Source organism: Trifolium pratense, linkage group LG4, assembly GCF_020283565.1.
Source record: "Trifolium pratense cultivar HEN17-A07 linkage group LG4, ARS_RC_1.1, whole genome shotgun sequence".
Lineage (NCBI taxonomy): Eukaryota > Viridiplantae > Streptophyta > Magnoliopsida > Fabales > Fabaceae > Trifolium > Trifolium pratense.
In genome coordinates, this window is record NC_060062.1 from 44,482 (window position 1) to 61,800 (window position 17,319).

The following is a 17,319-nucleotide window of genomic DNA, read 5'->3' on the forward strand; positions in this document are numbered from 1 at the left end:
TTCCTTACCATTTCATACAATCACACTTTCTTTTCTTTCTTAAAGATAAACAAACCATTAACACTTTCCACAAATTCTGCATTGTATTGATGAAGCAAAATCAATTATTCATGAGTTGGTTGCTTCTTTGTATCCATCTTTTGTTTTTCCAATTTCCATCCTTTTCTTCCTCTTTCAATTTCTTATGTCATCATGATGAGAGTGATGCTTTGCTTCAGTTCAAATCCTCCTTCACTTTATTACCTGATTATGATTTTGGATTCGGTTGTTTTGGCGATGATTGTTGTTCTTATTATCATCTGAAAACAGCAACATGGAAAAATGGAAGTGATTGTTGTTCATGGAATGGTGTCACATGTGACACCATCTCCGGTCACGTGGTTGGTCTCAACCTTGGCTGCGAAGGCATTCAAGGTATATTACATCCTAACAGTACTCTTTTCTATCTTACTCACCTTCGAACACTCGACCTTTCTAACATTGATTTCACCGACTCTCAATTTCAATCTCATCTTCATTTTAAGTTTGGTAGGTTTCTAAGTCTTACACATCTTGACTTATCTGCTTGTTACTTTCAAGGTGAAGTTCCTATTCAAATCTCACATCTTTCCAAATTAGAATCACTTCGTCTCTCTGGGAATGTCGAGTTAGTTTGGAGAGAGACTACCTTGAAGAGACTTGTACAAAATGCAACAAATTTAAAAGAGCTATATTTGGATCAAACAAACATGTCTTCAATAAGACCAAATTCCATGGAATTTCTCTTTAATCAATCTTCCTCTTTGGTTACTCTTAATCTTCAACAATCAGGATTAAGTGGAAAATTGAAAAAGAGTCTTCTTTGTTTACCAAATATTCAGGAGCTAGATATGTCAGAAAATGATAACCTTAAAGGCCAACTTCTAGAATTGAGTTGCAGCATTTCTCTAAGAATCTTGAGTCTCTCAGATTGTCTATTCAAAGGGCCAATTCCTGTATCTTTTTCTAACTTCACACACCTTACTTCCTTATCTATTTCAAACAATAATCTTAATGGTTCAATCCCATCGTCACTTTTAACTCTTCCACGTCTAACTTATCTTAGTGTTTATGACAATGATCTTAATGGTCAAATCCCAAATGTATTTCCTAAGTCAAATAGATTTCAATATTTATACTTGCATAACAACAAAATCGGAGGTCTAATTCCAACGTCACTTTCAAACCTGCAACAACTTACTGACTTTAGCCTTTCAAACAATTTTTTTTCCGGTAAAATCCCAGATGTGTTTGGTAGGATGACTGAACTTCAATACCTCTCTCTAGATTCAAACAATTTAGAAGGACAAATTCCATCTTCATTATTCACTCTGACTCAACTTGATACATTAGACTGTTCTTATAACAAATTAGAGGGCCCCCTGCCCAGCAAAATTACAGGGTTTCGAAAGCTAATTAGGTTGAAATTAAATGACAACTTGCTAAATGGAACAATTCCTCCCTCCTTTTTATCTTTGCCTTCTTTGGTAGATTTAAATCTAACAAATAATCGACTAACAGGACATATCAGTGCAATCTCATCGTATTCGTTAGAGACACTATCTCTATGCGGCAACCAGCTACAAGGCAATATTCCAGATTCAATTTTCAACCTTGCAAACCTATATACACTATGTCTATCATCAAACAACTTGAGTGGTATTGTTGATTTTCGACACTTTTCCAAACTTATGAATTTGGAGTTTCTGTCTCTTTCACATAATAGCCAATTATCATTAAAATTTGAATCCAATGTCCATTACAAATTTTCTCAACTTAAGGAATTGTATTTGTCTTCTTTGAGTTTGACTGAATTTTTCCAATTATCAGGAAAATTCTCAAATTTGGTTTCTCTTGATTTGTCCAATAACAAACTTAATGGAAGGGTGCCCAGTTGGTTGATCGAAACATCGGCATCTTTGAACCTCTCTCAGAATTGTTTCACTTCAATTGACCAAATCTCAAGGAATATTGACCGCCTTGCAGTCCTTGATCTTAGTTTTAACTTACTGCATGGTGAACTCTCTATGTCAATTTGTAATACAACTTCCCTTCAATTACTCAATTTGGCACACAATCAGTTGAATGGTAACATTCCACAATGTCTTTCAAATTTACCCTCCCTTAACATTTTGGATCTACAAATGAACAAATTTCATGGAACTTTGCCAAGTAACTTTTCAAAAGAAAGTATGCTTCGCACTTTGAATCTCTATGGCAATCAATTAGAAGGGACATTGCCTAATTCTTTATCCAACTGCACATATCTGGAATTATTAAATCTTGGCAACAACAAAATACAAGACAAATTTCCTGACTGGCTTCAAACTCTGCCATATTTGAATGTACTGGTTTTTCGAGACAATAAGTTGTACGGTCCCATTGCAAATATAAAGATCAAGCATCCATTTCCAAATTTAATCATTTTTTATATCTCAGGCAATAACTTTAGTGGTCCACTACCAAAAGCTTATTTAAAAAATTATGAAGCCATGATGATTGTTCCACAAGTCGGAGAGAAGACCAATTTGCAATACATGGACATGTACAGGTTGAATTCTACTGATTACTATGATTCTGTGACTATTGCAACAAAAGGGATCAATATAACACTAGTGAAAATTCCAACAATCTTTGTAAGTATTGATTTGTCAAGAAACAAATTTGAAGGAGAGATACCATATGTTATTGGAGAGCTTGGTGCACTCAAAGGGCTTAACCTTTCCCATAACAGACTCAATGGTCCTATTCCTCAATCCATAGGAAACTTGACAAACTTGGAATCGCTGGATCTCTCGTCAAATATGCTCACCGGTGTGATTCCTTCGGAATTAACGAATCTTAACAGTCTTGAAGTCTTGGATCTTTCCAATAACCATCTTGTGGGAGAAATACCTCAAGGAAAGCAATTCAACACATTTACAAATGATTCATATGAAGGAAACTTGGGGTTATGTGGAATTCCATTATCAAAGAAATGTGGACCTGAACAACATTCTCCACCTTCAGCCAACAAGTTTTGGAGTGAAGAGAAATTTGGATTTGGATGGAAAGCAGTGGCAATTGGATATGGATGTGGATTTGTGATTGGAATAGGCATTGGATATTTTGTGTTTTTAATTGGAAAGCCAAGATGGCTTGTGATGATATTTGGTGGGCAGCCTAAGAGAAGAGTGAATAGGAGAAGGACAAGGCTGAGGAGGACCAATGTTTCAACTCAGATGGTGCAAATGTCATAGTTTCATTTTTGTGGTTATTTTCTGTATTGTGTGTTACTTTTTACTTTCTTAGTGTTACAATCACATCACTCTGGTTTAATATAGCTAGTTTGATTTTGGGCTGTAAGTTTGTACTTTGAATGTATTTTGTGTTTTTAATTAATAAAATTGCAAGTTTATACATATGTAATTTTGCAGCGGAATTTTTGTCATTTTCAGAAGCAAATTTCTAGTAGTGAGGATAATTCTTTTTAATTTTTTAACATTTATTAGGAATCTATTTTTAATATTTAAACTGGACCTTCAAATAGTCAAGACCGGCACTACCTGATTATAGATATGCCATAACTTTATATCTGCGACAATGGTTACAAACTTACAATACTGTTATTGAGGGAGACTGGATTCTTATGTTCTTGATGATGATGGTCCAATGTTGCTGCTAATGATGATGTTGTAGTGTGGTTCTTGGATATTGATGTGAGATCCACATCTACAACCCACTTATTGTGATGTAAGTTAAAACATTCCACTTCATCAAAAATTTGGGTGTAAAATCTAATTTTAGATATTCAAATAAATAGAGATATAACATAGTAAAATTAGAAATATGAGGACAAAAAATCTAGAAATTTGAAGTGTATGAAGGATTATAATTCAAAATTTTGGTGAAATAGAAAATATTAATATTAAAACTAATTGGCTGTTTTAAAAAAAAATACAATTAAGAAAGAATATTTTTACCTTTTTCAAGTCAATGTGTAGTGTAGACATCTTTGAAAATTAAAAGTCAGTATCGAGCACCACCCACCACCACCATAACTTAATGGGCGGGCTTGAAAATGAAAAAAAGTTTGATGGTTTCTCTCCCAACCCCCCTCAATTCTTTTCTACCCCCCAAAAATCCAAGTTTCCCCTTGCAGTTTGAAACATTTTTGCCAAAAAACTTCGGTTCGTATTCACCGAAGCCAAATATTAGACCATTTCGGTAACTGCAAACCGAACATTAGCGTTTTCGGTACACAAAAAACGAACGTCAGTTTGTTCGGTATCTGCGAACCGAAATGTCATAGATTTCGGTACGTTGGTCGCTGGAATTAGGCCATTTTCGGTAGAAGTTTACCGAAATAATTATTTCGGTACCTGCGAACCGAAATGTCCCAGATTTCGGTAAGTGGTTACCGAAATTTATCAGAATGTCAGCTTATTTCGGTTCGTATAAACCGCAGTACCCCCAGGGGCAAAAACGGAAATTCAGGGGGTAGAAAAGAATTGAGGGGGGTTGGGAGAGAAACCATCAAAAAGTTTTTCCAAACTTAAAATATTCCCCAACTTTAGTTATGCTTGTAACGTGTCAATAAGATATATGTAATTGTAACCTAATTTTTAGGAAAGAAAGTGGAAGGAAAAAAAATACGGAAATATGAAAGAACTTGGACTAACACTACTAGTCCAAGTTTATTCATCTGTTTCCTAGATGGCTTGTGATGATATTTGGTGGTCAGCCTAAGAGAAGAGTGAACAGAAGAAGGACTAGAGGGAGGAGGACTAATGGTTCAACTCAGATGGTGCAAATGTCCTAGTTTCACTTTTGTGGTTATTTTTTCTAATGTGTGTGTTACTTTTTACTTTCTTAGTGTGACAATCATATCACTCTTGTTTAATATAGCTGCTAGTTTGATTTTGGGTTGTAAGTTTGTAATCTGAATGTATTCTTTGTTTTTATTTAATAATAACATTGCAAGTTTATCCATATGTTTGTATGTAGCTTGAATTCACTTTTTATCCAAAACCTGTAAAAATACAGTTTATACTTCTCTTTTGAACAAAATATACTGCTGTTAACTTTCTATGATTGCATAACAGAATACAAGATAGAATTTTTACTTTTCAAGCTTCCCAATTATAGTTTTCAATTATGTAAAAGTAATTATATCTTTGAAAAAAGAATCTCAATTATCAATTTTTCATGCATCCGATTTTCCACTTATGTGCTTACGTGACCGCCACTTTCTTAAGGGACCAAGACTTTGAGACCATGACACTTGCCACTTGGACCAATTCGTGATTTTGTTTTAGTTTGTTAAATAAATTGGAATTAAATGAAAAATTGGTACCATATATATAGGTTTGCTGACAGTTTAGTTCATGCAGTCTTGGCTTCTACCAAATGGATAAGATTGCTGACAGTTTAGTTCATACTCTTTAGGGAAACAATTTATTCAAAAAAAAGTCTTAGTTCATACACTTTTTCCTACAGTCTTAGTTCATACACTTTTGAATGTTTTGGTTCTCCCTTTTTTCATGTGGCGGCATCTATGATTGTAAAGATATTACTTAGGAAAACAGTTTCATATATTTCTTTTGGAGTAATTTGAGGTCAAATGTTGGTCTTCCATTTTCCATCCATCTCTCCTGATTGTGGCGAACCTCAGAAAACAGCAACATGGAAAAATGGGACCGATTGTTGTTGGTGGCATGGTGTCATATCATATGTGACACCATCTCTGGTCACGTGGTTGGCCTCAACCTTGGCTGTGAAGGCCTTGCAGGTGAATTACATCCTAACAGTACCCTTTTCCATCTTGCTCACCTCCAATCACTTAAGCTTTCTTATAACGATTTCTCTGACTCTCATTTTCATTTTAAGTTTGGTAGGTTTCCAAGTCTCACACATCTTGACTTGTCTGAGTGTAACTTTGAAGGTGAAGTTCCTCTTCAAATCTCACATCTTTCCAAATTAAAATCACTTCATCTGTCATGGAATTATAAGTTAGTTTGGAAAGAGACTACCTTGAAGAAGCTTGTTTTGCAGGACACAAATATGTCTTCTATAAGACCAAACTCCATGGAATTGATGATCTTCAATCAATCTTCCTCTCTGGTCACTCTTAATCTTGAAAACACAAAATTAAGTGGAAAATTGAAAAAGAGCCTTATTTGTTTACCAAATATTCAAGAGCTAGATATGTCAGGAAATGACAACCTTGAAGGCCAACTTCCAGAATTGAGTTGCAGCACTTCTCTCATAATCTTGGATCTTGAATAACAACTTACTAAATGGAACAATTCCTTCTTTGTGTTTTTCCTTGCCATCTTTGACAGCAATAGATCTATCAAACAATCGACTTACAGGGCATATCGATGACGCATTCTCATCAAATTCTTTAGAGTTACTGTATCTAAATAACAACATGTTACAAGGATCCTCCTGTGATATGCCATACCAAGGAACAAAATGTACGAATTCTGTGACTCTGACAACAAAAGGGATCAAAATGACACTGGTGAGAATTCCAAAATTGTTTGTAAGTATTGATTTCTCAAGAAATAAATTTGAAGGAGAGATTCCAAATGTTATTGGAGAGCTTCATGCACTCAAAGGCCTTAACCTTTCCCATAATAGACTCATCGGTCATATTCCCCAATCCATCGGAAACTTGACATACTTGGAATCTTTGGATCTTTCCTCAAATATGTTAACCGGTGTCATTCCTACAGAATTAACTAATCTGAATAGTATTGAAGTCTTGAATCTTTCCAATAACCATCTAGTGGGAGAAATACCTCAAGGAAGGCAGTTCAATACATTTACAAATGATTCATACGAAGGAAACTTGGGGCTATGTGGATTTCCATTGTCAAAGAAATGTGGACCTGAACCTCATTCTCCGCCTCCACCTCCAGCCAACAACTTTAGGAGTGAAGAGAAATTTGGATTTGGAGGGAAATCAGTGGCAATTGGATATGGATGTGGATTTGTGATTGGAATAGGCATTGGATATTTTGTGTTTTTGATTGGAAAGCCTAGATGGCTTGTGATGATATTTGGTGGTCAGCCTAAGAGAAGAGTGAACATGAGAAGGACTAGAATGAGGAGGACCAATGGTTCTACTCAGATGGTTCAAATGTCATAGTTTCATTGTTGTGCTTATTTTCTGTATTGTGTGTTAGTTTTTACATTCTGTTTAAAATAAGTTCGATGTGAGTGTGACAATCTTTCCACTCTTATTTCATCTAGCTAGTTTGATTTTGAATTGTAAGTTTGTACTCTTCAGTTAGTTCTCCTTCATATGTGCCTGTCGTAACATGTGTTATTTAATAAAATTCAAAGTCTATATGTTTGTAGCTATATATTTACTGTCTGAATGTTTATGAGCATAGTAGTACACTACAGAAAGTGTTTGTAAGAAATCAACATTTAAGAAGTGTGCATATTTGGTGAGCTCTAAGAAATCTAAGAAATCAGCAACCAAGTAGGCTACAGTTAAAAGCTCTAAAATATTTATGGAGGAATTCTATGCCATCAAAAGCTTTAAAATTGATCCTTTCTTTTGTGTTTTCAGTGTGTTCTGGTTACAACATAGAGAGGAGATCAATCATTGATTGGTAGTAGAACTTGTGCTTCACTTAAAATTAAGTTTTTGCCTTTTGTTTATCCAATGGACGATGCATAAAAAATGAAATTGTGCAGTCATGAAAATTCTACTGCATAGCTACAGATGCCAATGAGGCAACTATTTGGAATTGTAATATGCTACTGGTGGAAGTACCAATGAGTCTTTGTAATGTAGCATTCATAGATTGTTTAGGTCAATTGACTTAATTCATACAAATTAATGAGAATTATTTTTTTAATTGTGACAATAACAAACTTATTTCATTCATAATAATGTGAGTAATACATCCCGATCAAAAACTTGGGAACCAAGAAATAGCCTTCACTAAACCAAAAGCCTCTTTTGGTGACAAAATTGCAGACTTGAAGAATGTGTTGGCTTGAACTAATTCTCCTTTATCATTTCATAAACACATACCAATACCGTATTTCCTTTGCGATTGAAACATGGAAACATCGATATTGCATTTGAACTCCCCCCATGTACGGCTTCCTTCACATCTCATTGACTCTTGAATTCAGCTTCGAATATCAAGTGCTGAATCAAAAAGATATTCGGGGAAAGCCGTCAAATATTTTTGTTCTTGCTCATTGTTAAGATTTCCATGGTTTGGGAAAACTGGAGAAAACTTTAGCAAGTCTTCAAGATAGTAAAAATCATAAGGATTCATATTTGATAAAAGATAGTGAAAATAGTACTATGATGGCTCTTATATAGAGCAATTTGGGGGTTAACTAACTAACCACCTAATAACAAACTCTAACAAACTAATATAAACTCTAACTAACTAATGGAAGCTACTAACTAATCTCCATTATTCTTAACACTCATGTCCATGTATTTCAGGTTCAGATTACCTACAACGTGTGACGAAAGCATTTTCTTTGTTTCAGAATGACTATTAGAATCCTCAAACAGCTTCTTGCACAGGGCAGTACCAAAATCAGCTATAACAGGCTCCATATTATTGTCAAGAAGTATATTCTTTGGTTTGATGTCTCAGTGCACTATTGGTGGAATACAATCATAATGAAGATAAGCAAGTCCTTGAGCAATTCCAATTGCTGTCTTACGCCGAACATTCCATGTTAAGGGGGCGGGTTTCTTTTCATGCAAAATTTCATAAAGACTTCCATTTTCCATGAATTCATACAAGACTAAACCCTTTTGCATTAATATATTCCCTTTTGCATGTACCAGACAAAGCAAAAAAAACATTGAAAGATAGTAGAAGATGAGTTTTTAAAAAGGATAAATTTAAACAAGTAAAATACATTTTTGTCAATGTAATTCAATGAGTTTTTTATTTTTTTATCAGTAGGAATCGAACTCGGCATCCTAAAATTTACAACATTCACACACATTGTGCACCAACCACTTGTGCAACCATACAATTGGTAATAAATACAAACTAGGATTCATCCTATTTTCGGAGAAAGAACCATACAATTGTTAGAAAACATGACTAAGACTCAATTCAGAACCATTAAATAAAACATTATAACATGCTAGACTCAATTCAAAATGGAGGCACAAAATGTCTAAGACTCACTCACATGTTCCGAAATTGTGAATATGGATCAAAGTCTTGAAATCAATCCACCAGAAACACCGCGCATCAATAATTTGGGCTGTGTATACAAGGATATCTGCAGGTGTCTATATTGACCCCAACGTGATAGGAAAAACCAGTTGAAAGGTTTGGTAAGTATTGGACCAGTGGTAGAGGGAAGAAAGATCAAACTAGACCAAGCATAGGTTATTTTTGGAACAACTAGATTCGCAATGCCGACAACAATTTCATACCGAATCTTACCATTTCCCATCAATTTAATTACAAGTCCATCAGCACCATATTGAACCTCATCACATCTCAGATTAAACAAGTTCTTATTATAAAAGTCAATAACACCTTTCATGGTCGGCCTCTTTTGTGGATCCTTCTCTGTGCATTGTAATGCCAATGAAAGCACTGCAGTGACTTGCATGGTTAGTGCTATTGAATTGGGAAATGCACTTGCAAGGTATGGATCAACAATGTTCTCAATCATGCCTGTTTCCATCATTACAGATCTAGCCCAGGTCACTATGTGGATCTCGTTCGCCTCATCATTTATAGACGGAACTAATAATTTCTTTCGGGTTATTAGCTCGAGCAAGACAACTCCATAGCTATATACATCAGACTTTCTTCCAGGCACTATATCATATGCATTCTCTGTTGCAGATGAAAATTGAAACATGTTAGAGAATATTATCTGGCAAAACTCTACTTCCAAGCTGTGTTGGAAAATAAAGTTGTTATCACAACCTAGAAATCAAATTACAAAGGTCTATGAAAGGGGTTTGAAAATCAAAAGTAATTGTGGATGAAGAGTTAATTACGTACCCGGTGCAATATAGCCAGGGGTACCTACAACGTGTGACGAAAGCATTTTCCTTGTTTCAGAATGACTATTAGAATCCTCAAACAGCTTCTTGCACAGGGCAGTACCAAAATCAGCTATAACAGCCTCCATATTATTGTCAAGAAGTATATTCTTTGGTTTGATGTCTCGGTGCACTATTGGTGGAATACAATCATAATGAAGATAAGCTAGTCCTTGAGCAATTCCAACTGCTGTCTTACACCGAACATTCCATGTTAAGGGGGCGGGTTTCTTTTCATGCAAAATTTCATAAAGACTTCCATTTTCCATGAATTCATACAAGACTAAACCATAGTCCTTTCCAATCCAGTAGTCAACATATTTGATCAAATTTGGATGCTTAATGATCCTAAGGACTTTAATTTCGTTGCGCGTGATAAGTAACCGCTTTTGCTTGTTGCGTCCAAATTCAAGCTTCTTTACAGCACAAACTTGTCGACCTATTATGGCTTTGTACACAATACCATGTGCTCCTCTTCCAATAATATAGTCATCTTTTAAGTTCTCTGTGGCCTCCAGCACTTGCTCTTGAAGGGAAGACATCTCCTTTTCAGTTGAGATCTTTAATTCGTAATCACTGTCGTTTGTGAATTCAAAACTTTCTTCTCCTCTTACATTAAAAAACATTAGCTGAAGATCAGAGGCCCTTCTTGATTCCTTTCTAATGCAATAAATTCGAATTATTATTACCAAGATGGCAGAAATAAATATTGAGGGTCCAAGTTCCATCAGCACAATTATTCGAACTTTACTAACTTTGTGAGAACCCTCATAAACAGGTTGTTCTTTCGAATAAGAATTAGTGTGAATGCAACCAAATATAACACATAGGAGAGGATTACCTATGAATGATGAAGGCGAGGAATTCAATAGCTTTTGGAGAATTATTGTTTCTGGTACAGAACCAGTGAAGAAATTGTAAGAAATATTGATCTCCGTTAATGAAACAAGACCTCCAAGAGCATGTATACTTCCTGTTAAATTGTTCAAGGATATGTCCAGACTTTGCAGCAGTTCTAGCTTCCTAATTTCAAAAGGAATATCACCTATCAATCCATTAGCACTCAGATTCAATCCATAGAACAGATTATCCAATGTTCCTATCCATGAAGGAATTGTGCCTCCAAACAAATTTCCACCAAGTTGTAACTCGCGAAGGTTACCAAGTGCTGCCAAAAACGCTGGGATACCTCCTGTGAAGTGATTTTCACTTAATACCAATGTGGTTATATTTGTCCAACTTCTCAAACTTGAAGGGAGTGAGCCATTTAGGAAATTGAATCCCACATCAAAACGATCCATTTTAGTACAATTTGACAGCTCAAGTGGCAAAGAACCTTGCAAGTTGTTGTGAGAAAGATCCAAAATCACAAGATTCACAAGGTTTCCAAGCTCTGATGGTACGAGTCCGGCAAATTTGTTCCATGACAAATTAATATATGTGAGATTTGTGCAATTTCCCAAACTTGATGGAATTGATCCACCCATATTGTTCTTGCTGATATCAATGTATTTCAGGTTCAGATTACTTTCAAATTTAGGAAGAGATCCGGTGAAATTATTATCACCGACAAACAACCTCCTTAGAGTTTCACATTTTCCTATATCAGAAGGTACGACGCCTTGAAGTTGATTGCTTCCCATATTGAGCTCACTCAAATTCTTTCCAAAGCAAAGATTTGGCGGGATATTACCACTGAACTTGTTATTCGTACAGTCCAACTTTACTATGCTACTGTTGATTCCCAAGCTTTGAGGTATGACTCCTGAGAACTGATTATCAAACAATGAGATATTTTTTAGATACTTGAGCTTTGTCATCTCGAAAGGTAGTTCCCCAGAGAGGTTGTTGTTGTGAACCAAGATGTTCACAAGACTTGGTATTCTCCAAATACTTATCGGAATTTCGCCTCTCAAATGGTTGGAAGACAATTCAAGGTGCTCTAGTTTGCTGCAATTACCAAGAGATGAAGGAATAGTCCCTGAGAAACTATTACCTAACAAAACAAGGGTCTGCAAATGATAAAGGTTTCCAATTTCATGTCCAATTTGACCAGAAATCCCAAGACCAGTTAGGTTAATGGAAATGACATTTTGGGCATGGTCACATTGAATACCAAACCATGAGCATGGATTCGAATCAGATGCCTTCCAGCTAGACCTGATGAGGGTAGGAACAGAAGTCCAGTGTGTCAAGAGTGACAACAGAGTCAAACCATCAGAGGTAAGAGTAGTCAACAACAAGAATGTAACAATTCTACTGCTAAAACTAGTTATATAAGTCATTTATTACACAACTTTGTAGGTTGCAACTTGCAACGGAATAAGAAGAACTTACTTACCTTGTCACTTTCCAAAGATATATTTTAGTACTGATGAATGAAATTGTTTTGTTGTTTGAGGTGTTTAAAATGAAACTTAATTAAACTGAGCTATCTTGAACCAGTGAAAAGGAAATTGCATGGTAAACTCATTTCTGGTGCATGCATGCCTCTTTATTTTTATAAAAAAGTTAAGGAGAATTTCTTTGAAACTTCCATTAAAACAAAAGCAGTGTCATGAATCATGATTATGTTCCTCCTTTGTTCTCTAGTTCATTTAATTCTCATGTTAAAGATGCTGAATAGGAAATTTCAGTCATAATTCCTTTAGCATGCCATTAGTATTTTATTGGTTGTAGTTCTCTTTCAGTGTAGGGCCCTGTGTTTTTCTTTTTGATATTTAAAAAAAAAATAAAAAATAGTTTTTTTCTAAAGCTTATCATGTCAATGATTATGCTAACTGTTTGCTTTATCCAAATAATTGATACCCAATAATGTAATTTGACACAACCAGCAGAAGAGGATCCAAATTCCTCAATAATGTAAGTTGGATATCGAAGAATTTATTTTGTGAAATATGAGTCAAATGTATTTGTAAGTTACTATGTAATCAATTGTTTTGAATCAATAGAAATCTTTGAGAGAGTGAAAGTTACCATGAGAAACACATGGTTTCTTTCTCTATTTGGTGTTTAATTTCAACTATTGTCGGAAGCTTTGGAAAACTTTGGCAAATGTGAAAGCAAAGGTCAAAGACAGGTGCAGTAAAAATTGAAAAATGATAACCAACAATTTATTGTACTTGGTTTCAATTCATCTAGAAATAGAGGTTTTATGCAGAACAATAACACTAGTGTTTCTTGTTTAGCTAGTTTTATTTTGGGTTGTAAGATTTTGTACTTGGAATGTATTGTGTGTTTATGTATTGGGTTCCAAAAGCTATTTCATTTGAGTTTGAACAACAAATTGATCAGTATCATTCCACAATGTCTTTCACATTTGTCATCCCCTTTACATTTTGGACCTGCAAGTGAACAGATTTTATGGCACTTTGCCAAATAACTTTTCAAAGAACATTGTCCCATTAGAAGGGAAGTTTCCTAAATCATTGTCTCATTGCAAAAACCTAGAGGTTTTAAACCTTGGCAACAACAAAATAAAAGACAATTTTCCTGACTGGCTGCAAACTCTGCAACACTTAAATGTGCTGATTTTGCGAGACAATAAGTTGCATGGTCCTATTGCCAATCTGAAGATCAAACATCCATTTCCCAGTTTAGTTATTTTTGATATCTCAGGAAATAACTTTAGCGGTCCACTACAAAAAGCCTATTTAAAAAATTTTGAGGCCATGAAGAATGTTACACTACTGGGGAAGGATAAAAGTTTGCAATACATGGATGCATTTACCACTGATAGCAGTTATGCTGGATTTGCCAATTGCCATACCCACCTATCTGAAGTCTTACCTCGGTAGGATCAACGTCATAAAATATTGGAATTATGTGTTGATTTTTTGTCTTTTTACACTCCAGTATCTTGGCCAGTTCCTCAAGACAATAAACGGAAGTTGCAAATTCTTTGGAGAACACAACAATTGAAATCCTTGATACTTGAGCAGTGAGATTTTATCGCCTATCTTGAATCCGCCATCATCCATAAATGTCTTGAATCTGTTGCAGCGCAGAGCATTATGGAGAGTTGCGGCGAAGGTGTGTCTGGTGTCCAAACCTCTAAAACACAAAAAAACATCATATTCGTAGCTCTCGTAGCTCATCAGAAGGTTGAGTTGATCTTCATCAGCGGTAATACTAATGACTTCTTCACTGGCCATCACGTTGACATCCATGGAAATGGGACCTAAGCTACTTTGATTAATTTTTCCTGCCTAATCTTACCGTCCTAGTTCCTTCTTTATTTCGTTTTTGCATAGCTTGAGGTACAAAATTGGATTATGACATCTAGACCGTTTGATTAATATTAGGAGGTCCAAATTTTAAGATCAGATTTTAATAGTTTTTAAATATATTCAAACTAAAACTTTGCACCAATTAATCTTAATCAAACAGTCCAGATATAACTGAGTGCAGTACAAGCTCAGTCAAGATGTGATGCAATGTGTAGACTTGTTTTTTTTTTTTGGTACATTGCAATATTGTATAGACTTTAATATTTGATATTTTGATTGATCTAATAAAAGACTTTGATTTCGCAAATGAAAGTGGTCTTCTCACCAACAACTTGCAACTTTTTAATTGCTAATTGGGTTTTTTATTCTAATTTCAAACGACTTGGCTTGTCAGTCTTACTTATTAATATTTTGTCATTTTCATAAAATTATAGTAAAAGGAAGAAAAGACAAAAGAGGATTCAAAAATAAAAGGCGTGGATTCCATACTAATAATTGTGACAAAAGAGAAAAGACAAAAAGTACAGGTATATGTATAGTATGTATATTTGAAGTTTGGTTTGGGGTGGTTGGTTGTAGCCAAGAGTCTTGGCTCACTCTCATTTATTGTATGGGTGGTGGCGAATTTGTTAGCAGTAGAGACCGAATTTGTTAGCAGTAGAGACCGAACTCTGAACCGCCTTTATAATTCTGTATAAGCATCGCGACCAATACAATTAGGCTACACCTTATGGGACTAGTACCAATTTTTTGATTACTGACTCCTTCAATATTTCTCAATTGTTTCCAATTAAAGTTTAAACATCACTTTGTTAATCAAAGAAGGAATATTAAGGTTGATAAGTTTTTTCTTTCAGTTTCAATCTAGTTATGTATGCGTCTGTCACGATATGTTCTTGTGCAGATATATAACTCACGAGCTATTTGACAATTTACTATTTGACAATTTATAAACTCGTGAGAAATATATGCATAAACATCAACTTACAAGCTCTTAAATATATGAGTCACTATTCTTTTAATAATAAACTAACACCAGAAAAATATTACTACTATAATCTAATGGTAGTAGAAACAATGTATTGTCTGCACTTTATCAAAGTAAGTCTTATCAAACCCACTTGGGATGGTCTAGTAGCGCGTTAGCTTTGGATCTTAGAATGTACTCCTCTCAAGGTCACAAGTTCGATTCTCTATGGTGCCAATTTTGGTGGGCTAGTCCATATAGAGCTTTGCTTTGAATTTAAATGCCCCCCCCCCGAAGTGGGCGGTGGAATTGATTCTCTCGAATTAGTCGGTCCTTGGACCAGATACCAAGTTTTCAACAACAAAAAAAAAAATGTCTTAACATTTCCATGTACTATCAATTGTTAATGCCTCTTCTATATTGAATTTATCTCTTAACTATGTTGAACGAAACAGACCCGGCATATCTTCAGTTGCAATCTCAATAATGATCATACACCAATAACCATTGAATAACAACAACGAAACACAAATGTCTAATAGGAAGTGCGAAATATACCGAACAATGAAGCATTGAACATACATCAAACAGATAGTAGACATTTTCAAAATAAACAAGCAATTCTAGAAAGGTGCATAAAAACAGAACATTACCTCAATCTGATAAAGTAGGGGATTCAGCGAGAAAGTGACGAGAACCCTAAAAAAGAGACAATAATTTAAGGAATCAGAATCAGAATTAGGAACTAATTAAAATGATGAGAGAGCAATGTATAGAAATATGGACAAGCTAAGAGATAGATGAGGTCAACAATGGCGGAAGAAAAAACCCTAGAACTAACATTGCCGTTGGTGTTGAAGACTTGAAGCGCTTCACTGTGAAACAGTATGCTGCTTTTACGACAAAAGGAATCCTAGTCCACTTCTTATCTACATTTCTCTTTACTTTCTAGTTTCTAACTCTAATACTCTTTCCGGTCCTATGTATAACGAACATTTGGGAAAAAAAATTGGTCATTTTTATAAGAAACACTTTTTAAATTTATTCTTTATTAAATAGATAATCTCTTTTATACCCTTATTAAATTGTATAAAATGCAACATATTCTAATGTTATGCATTAATTACATAACACAATCTCAAGGTTAGTTTTGGAATAACACATAACATTTTAGAATTTTTAATAAAAAAAATAAGTCTTCTTTATATGTGTGTTTTTCTCAATGTGTTCCTTATATATAAGATCGGAGGAAGTACGTTCTTAACATGTGACAAAAAAGATAAATATGAAGTCACTTAACCATACGTCCTCAGTTTCACTTAAATAGATTTCAGTTACTTCGAGAAATCTATACAATATTAGAAAGTTGTATGTCGGTTAAAGATCAAAACTGTCATCACTTCATTTGGTGACATGTGTCTAAAGTAAGGGTATTTGGTGTCCAAAATTTTTGTAATGGAACTAAAAGTACACACTATTTGGTAAACAAATCAAGTCATCTAAGTCATTTTGCATTTTATGAGTGGAAAGGAAAGATAAAAGTTGAGTTTGGACCAAGCCATTATGTCATATTCATGACAATGACACTCCGGTTCCAAAGGGAAGTCACATGAGTTGACACATGTGACTTTTTCACATCATATACTTTGAAATCACATATTTCTCGGTCTTTACAAACTTTTCACTTTTCATTCAAATTCAAACTGATAGTAGCAAGATAAATTTAGTCTCTTCAAATATTCAATTTTAGACTTTTAGTGCCAGAGAAATTTCAATTATCGTCAAGTATATGGTGAAATACTTCATCAAGTATTTTACGGTGGATAAGTTATGAATTTTATGATGAAATACCTAAAACCGAAGTACAAATGCATGATAGTGTCGGGTCCACATCATCAGGATAAATGATGTGTTTGTCTTCATGCTAAAACAATACTTTTTGATCTACTTATCTTTGTAGTATTTGAAAATTTGAGACAAGTTAATAAATGCTTATGTATTAAGTTGTTTTACTACCGTAGTTTGTACTATATTTCATGATGTTGTTTGGTTGTGCT

The 17,319-nt window shown here is 34.7% G+C and overlaps 2 protein-coding genes and 1 pseudogene across 3 annotated transcripts; 2 read left to right on the forward strand and 1 right to left on the reverse strand.

The window, feature by feature from the left end:
* The first annotated feature begins 20 nt into the window (after positions 1 to 20).
* Positions 21 to 3,419, forward strand: LOC123882337 (receptor-like protein 36). Its single transcript, XM_045931184.1, has 2 exons — positions 21 to 1,677; positions 1,849 to 3,419. The coding sequence occupies exons 1-2, from the start codon at positions 90 to 92 to the stop codon at positions 3,255 to 3,257; spliced, it is 2,997 nt and encodes a 998-aa protein (XP_045787140.1). The 5' UTR covers positions 21 to 89; the 3' UTR covers positions 3,258 to 3,419.
* Positions 3,420 to 5,605: 2,186 nt separating this feature from the next.
* LOC123921684 lies at positions 5,606 to 7,358 on the forward strand (annotated as a pseudogene).
* Positions 7,359 to 8,875: 1,517 nt separating this feature from the next.
* On the reverse strand, positions 8,876 to 15,598 carry LOC123921683 (receptor-like protein kinase). 2 transcript variants are annotated; one of them, XM_045974327.1, is made up of 3 exons: positions 12,408 to 12,701; positions 10,026 to 12,226; positions 8,876 to 9,854 (listed from the first exon to the last, which is right to left on the reverse strand). In XM_045974327.1, the coding sequence occupies exons 2-3, from the start codon at positions 11,884 to 11,886 to the stop codon at positions 9,217 to 9,219; spliced, it is 2,499 nt and encodes an 832-aa protein (XP_045830283.1). In that variant the 5' UTR covers positions 11,887 to 12,226; positions 12,408 to 12,701; the 3' UTR covers positions 8,876 to 9,216. The 2 variants fall into 2 exon arrangements, with proteins under 2 accessions (XP_045830283.1, XP_045830282.1); XM_045974326.1 differs by having other exon boundaries at positions 10,026 to 15,598.
* Positions 15,599 to 17,319: the final 1,721 nt, after the last annotated feature.